Source organism: Tupaia chinensis, unplaced genomic scaffold, assembly GCF_000334495.1.
Source record: "Tupaia chinensis unplaced genomic scaffold, TupChi_1.0 Scaffold000315_1, whole genome shotgun sequence".
Classification (NCBI taxonomy): domain Eukaryota; kingdom Metazoa; phylum Chordata; class Mammalia; order Scandentia; family Tupaiidae; genus Tupaia; species Tupaia belangeri.
The window spans coordinates 891,430-895,747 of NW_006159808.1; the positions used below are offsets into that span (position 1 = coordinate 891,430).

Genomic DNA, 4,318 nt, shown 5'->3' on the forward strand with positions numbered 1-4,318 from the left:
TCTTTTAATATAAACAAGGGAAAATGTAATTCCAAGAAGGTTTTTAAATCATAGACTAGTACAGCCGCACTGTCACCAAAAAAAAAAAAAAAAAAAAAAATGAAGAATGCAAATAAGCTAAGAAGGTACTTTTCCCTAAAAATAACCTTTCCCGTGGATAGTATAAACTCTGTATCTGATACTGGTTTATATTTATGTATTTACTTTGTAGGTGGCATGAAGGAGGAATAGCCTCAAAGAGAAACAGAGAGACCTGACCGTTTAAACATTTAAAAAAAAAAAAATCACCAAGTTGATCTGCTTTTTGTTTTTTCTCAAATACTACACTCTGAAATCACTTGGAGTTTCATGGGGTTGGTCTTTTTCCCTCAGAGGTCTCCCCAGGTAGCAGTCGTTCCACCCCTTGTTCACGTATTTACTACATGTCCCTCCCCACGGAGGAGACATGACGGGTCTTCCCATTACCGAAGGCTGGTTTTGCGCCAGGTGCAATCTTTCTGACTGCTCTGGGGACAGTCCAACCTCTTCCATCTCGGGGCAGCAGTGTGAGTTCCAAAAGTGGCACGTGCTCCCCAAAAGCACGTCGCAGTTGGTGGCAGGACTAGAACTTGAACCAGGTCTGCGCGTGCCACCTAGGTGTTGTCACAGTGCCTGTCACCTGACAGCCAGCCCCGAAAGGTCACACTCAGAAACAGCTCCCGGTCAGCTCCCACCCTAACTCGGGAGCTGAGATCACAACTCTCTGTCCAACTTGCTGTCCCTCAGTGTCAGGAAAAAACAGCTATTCTGCTTTCAGGAACTTCCAAACCCTGCTCCCCTACAGTGCACAGGAGAACCGTATTTCATTTTTCTTTCTTATAAATAAAATGAGATCTCTCTCTCTATATATATATATATTTTTTTTTTTTTGGAGAAGTTTTTGCTATAGGGTGCGTGCGCTCACCAGACAGACAGAGAGAGACAGAAAGCGAGAAATCACCCCCCAGGGGGGATGGCCACGCCACAATCCCTTCTCCTCCATTCTCCTCTCGGGATCTTGGGCACGCACGCACACACGCCCAGCGTGAGTTTTAAGCCACCAGGTCCAGGACTCGAACCCCGGTCAACTATGTGGGAGTCCAGCGACATAGCCATTACGATCACTGCTGGTCCCAGTGACCACCATTTTTAAATGGATTTAAAGTTCGCGTTTCCCTTGCCCTTTGCAGCCAGCTTGTCCCCACCTGTATCTGACCTACTTAAACAGTGAGTCCTCACTAGGTTAATGGAGTCTACTGAGAAATGGCCCATGTGTTTGCCTTCTTCTTAGGAACCATAGACAACGAATATAAAACTGACCCTGAAGGTTATGGCAAGAGCGATGGTGGTGGGGCCGTAGATCTCCCCGGGAGAGCAGCTGAAACCACAGCCCAAGATAAGGAGTCCGGCGAGGCCAGCGATGGGAACGCCCCGCTCACCCTGGCATGCACGGTGGAGGCGAAGGGGGAGAAGGCTGGGTTTCCGGGTGAGTGACGGCACAGGAGTGTGCTCTCCTGTCAGCTGGGGAGGCTCCAGGTGGAGGGGCCGTTTCCAGAAGACGGGCTTCTGCTCCCTTCTGCTCCTCTGGAGGTGGTGACAGCCACATCCATCTGCATGTACGCGCCCTTCTGAGTCCCACATGCCTTGGAAAAGTGTGTGTTGGGCCATTGGAGCTACACTGGGATTTCCATTTCCCACTGTTTGGTTTGTTTATTTTTAAAGAATTATTTATTTATTTATTTCCATTTGTTATTATTATTATTTAAATTTGATCAAAGACAGAGAAGAGGAAAGTGAGAAAGCAAGCTGCCAGGTCCAGGACTCGAACCATGGTCGGCTGTGTGGGAATCCAGCACCTTTAACCACCGCACCACCTGCTGGCCCTCCATTCCCCACTGTTATCTTTGACTCTCAACATAGAAATCGACATGTACACTCTCCAGCCTAAGCCTGCAGTGCTGGGGTACCCTACACGGTGTTCTGCTTCTTTCTAACACAGACACTAGAAAATGGCTTCCGTCCCCTCCCTCTACACTCTCACTGAACCGTCCCCCTGAGGTCGAGCGTTGCCTGGAAACAGGGACTTTTCTTTTTTTCTGTTGCCCTCTTTGAAGTAGGAGGGCGAGGAGGGAGTATGCTTTCGGGTTGGCTTTCACCAGCACTCACAGTGGTCAGCCTGGGTCGTCCTCGGAGATGCTTTTGTAAGGGAAGAGTGAATGCCTCGAGGTGCTGGCCACACACAGTCTCTGTTGCAGTTCTTCAGGAGTGTGCAGACCATGCTTAGCCAGAGAGTCGCTGCAAACGGCCTGCGTAGGGTTGGCCCAGCCGCCCTACTGTGCCACTGCCTCACCTCCGAGAAGCAAGACACAAAAACCTACAAAGCAGGGACACGTGTTTTGGTGTGTTGCCCAGCAAGGTGGTCGTTAAAGATGCCAAACATTGCTTTTTTTTTAGATTTTTACCATAGGACACATGTGCTCACTGGAGAAAAGCAGAGAGGGAAAGCGAGAACTCAGCCCTCAGGGAGATGGCCATGCCACAGTCCCTTCTCCATTCTCCTCTTGGGATTTTGGGCACGCAGGTACACACATGCACCCAGCATGATTTTCAAGCCACCAGGTCCAGGTTTCGACCCACAGTTAGCCATGTGAGACTCCAGCCCCTTAACCACGTGCTACCTGCCGGCCTCCCAAGAATTCTAATTTTAATTAACCAAGAAATCGGTTATTTAGAATTATGGCAAACATAGTGAGCATGTGTAGAGATGAACTGTTCCCCTTCCCACAGGTACGGGGCCCTCCGAGATGGCACAGGCCACAGGGCACCACTGGGCAGGTGCTGAAAGCATTGGGCCTGCTCCCGAGCTCACCCGAGCACGCCGGGCACGGATGGATTCTGGCTGGCTGGAGGGCTGGGGGACCATGGTTTTGCGAGGCCCTGTCGGGGCTGTCTTCCTCACTTCCTCCTTCTGTCCCTCTCCTTCTCTCTCATGAAGGAAGTAAATAAATAAATAAAAAGGTGGGTCAGGCTGTGGCCTGGTGGCTAAGGCAACTGGATCCCACATGGCTGGCTGCAATAGTCGAGTCCCAGACGCAGCAGTTTGAGAAGCACCCTGGGCCTGTGTACGAGGGAGCCCGGAATCCTGAGAGGAGCGCGAGATGGAGAAGGGATTGCAGCATGGCCGTGCCCCACAGAGGATGCTGTCGTGCTCGCTCACTCTCTGTCTGACTCTCTCTCCAGAAAGTGCATGTGCTAGCTAGCAAAATTAAAAAGAAAAAAGACCATGGCTGGCCCCATGTTAAGCACCATGCAGAGGAAGCCAGATCCCCCATGGCCAACCAGGGTTTGAGTCCCACCCCAGAGTCTGTGTGCCCAGAACCCTGATGGGGTGAACGGGGGGAGGACTATGGCATGACCAGGCCCCTTTGGGGTTCTCTCTTGCTCCCTTCCATCTCTGCCCTCTCTTGAGCAAGCACCGTCTGCTATAATAAGAAAAAATAACTTTTTAAAGACATTGTTTCGTTAAAATAACAGGCATTTCTCGCAAGCCATAGGCAGGCACTTTAAGATCAGTCTCCGACTGTTTGTCAGTGAGCCACTTGCAGTTTCCCCAGTGAACCCGAACTACACTCTCAGCCTGTGGAGCTCTCAGAGCCCTGATGCCAGTGGGTCGGCGCCTCGCACTGTCAGACCCGCGGGGCCAGTTGGGAGACTGAGCGGCAACCCTGTCCTTGCCTTGCAGATAACCTCTTTCTCGAGAAGGCCATGCAGCTGGCGAAGCGGCACGCCAATGCCCTTTTCGACTACGCGGTGACCGGCGACGTGAAGACGCTGCTGGCCGTGCAGCGCCACCTCACGGCAGTGCAGGATGAGAACGGGGACAGGTGAGCGGCCGTGCCAGGACGAAGGCTGTCCTGGGGAGGGAAGCGAGGAGGGCACGGTGCAGGGCCTGCAAGCTAGAGTCAGAACCACAGACACCGTCGCTTCCTGTAGCTGGACACGCCGTGGAGGCACGTACCGCGTCGGAGAGCTCGGGCAGCTGGGCTGGGCCCTCCTGTTGGACTCCGGCTGCCAGCTGCTGGACTTCAGCTAGAATCCTCCCTGGAGAAAAGCTGTTCCACGTGCAGGAAATGCGTTTTCTGGAAGGCCCTGCCCTCTGTCCTATTCAGGGACTCGGTGAGACGGGTCAGACCCTGCAGCACTGTCGCCCTAACAGCACGTTCCACTGAGCGCACGCTCGACTGCCAGCCCTGTCTGGGCAGCAGCAGTAACAGAATGATTCAAGGCTTTGTCACTCTTT

General features: G+C 52.2%; 1 protein-coding gene across 1 annotated transcript in view; it reads left to right on the top strand.

Moving 5' to 3' along the window:
* NFKB1 (nuclear factor kappa B subunit 1) overlaps positions 1-4,318 on the top strand; it is a 124,575-nt gene that overhangs the window by 100,349 nt on the left and 19,908 nt on the right. The window contains exons 14-16 of the mRNA XM_027772931.1: positions 766-837; positions 1,280-1,504; positions 3,761-3,902. Of these exons, the coding sequence (XP_027628732.1) occupies positions 766-837; positions 1,280-1,504; positions 3,761-3,902 (439 nt within the window). The remainder of the gene's footprint in view (positions 1-765; positions 838-1,279; positions 1,505-3,760; positions 3,903-4,318) is intronic.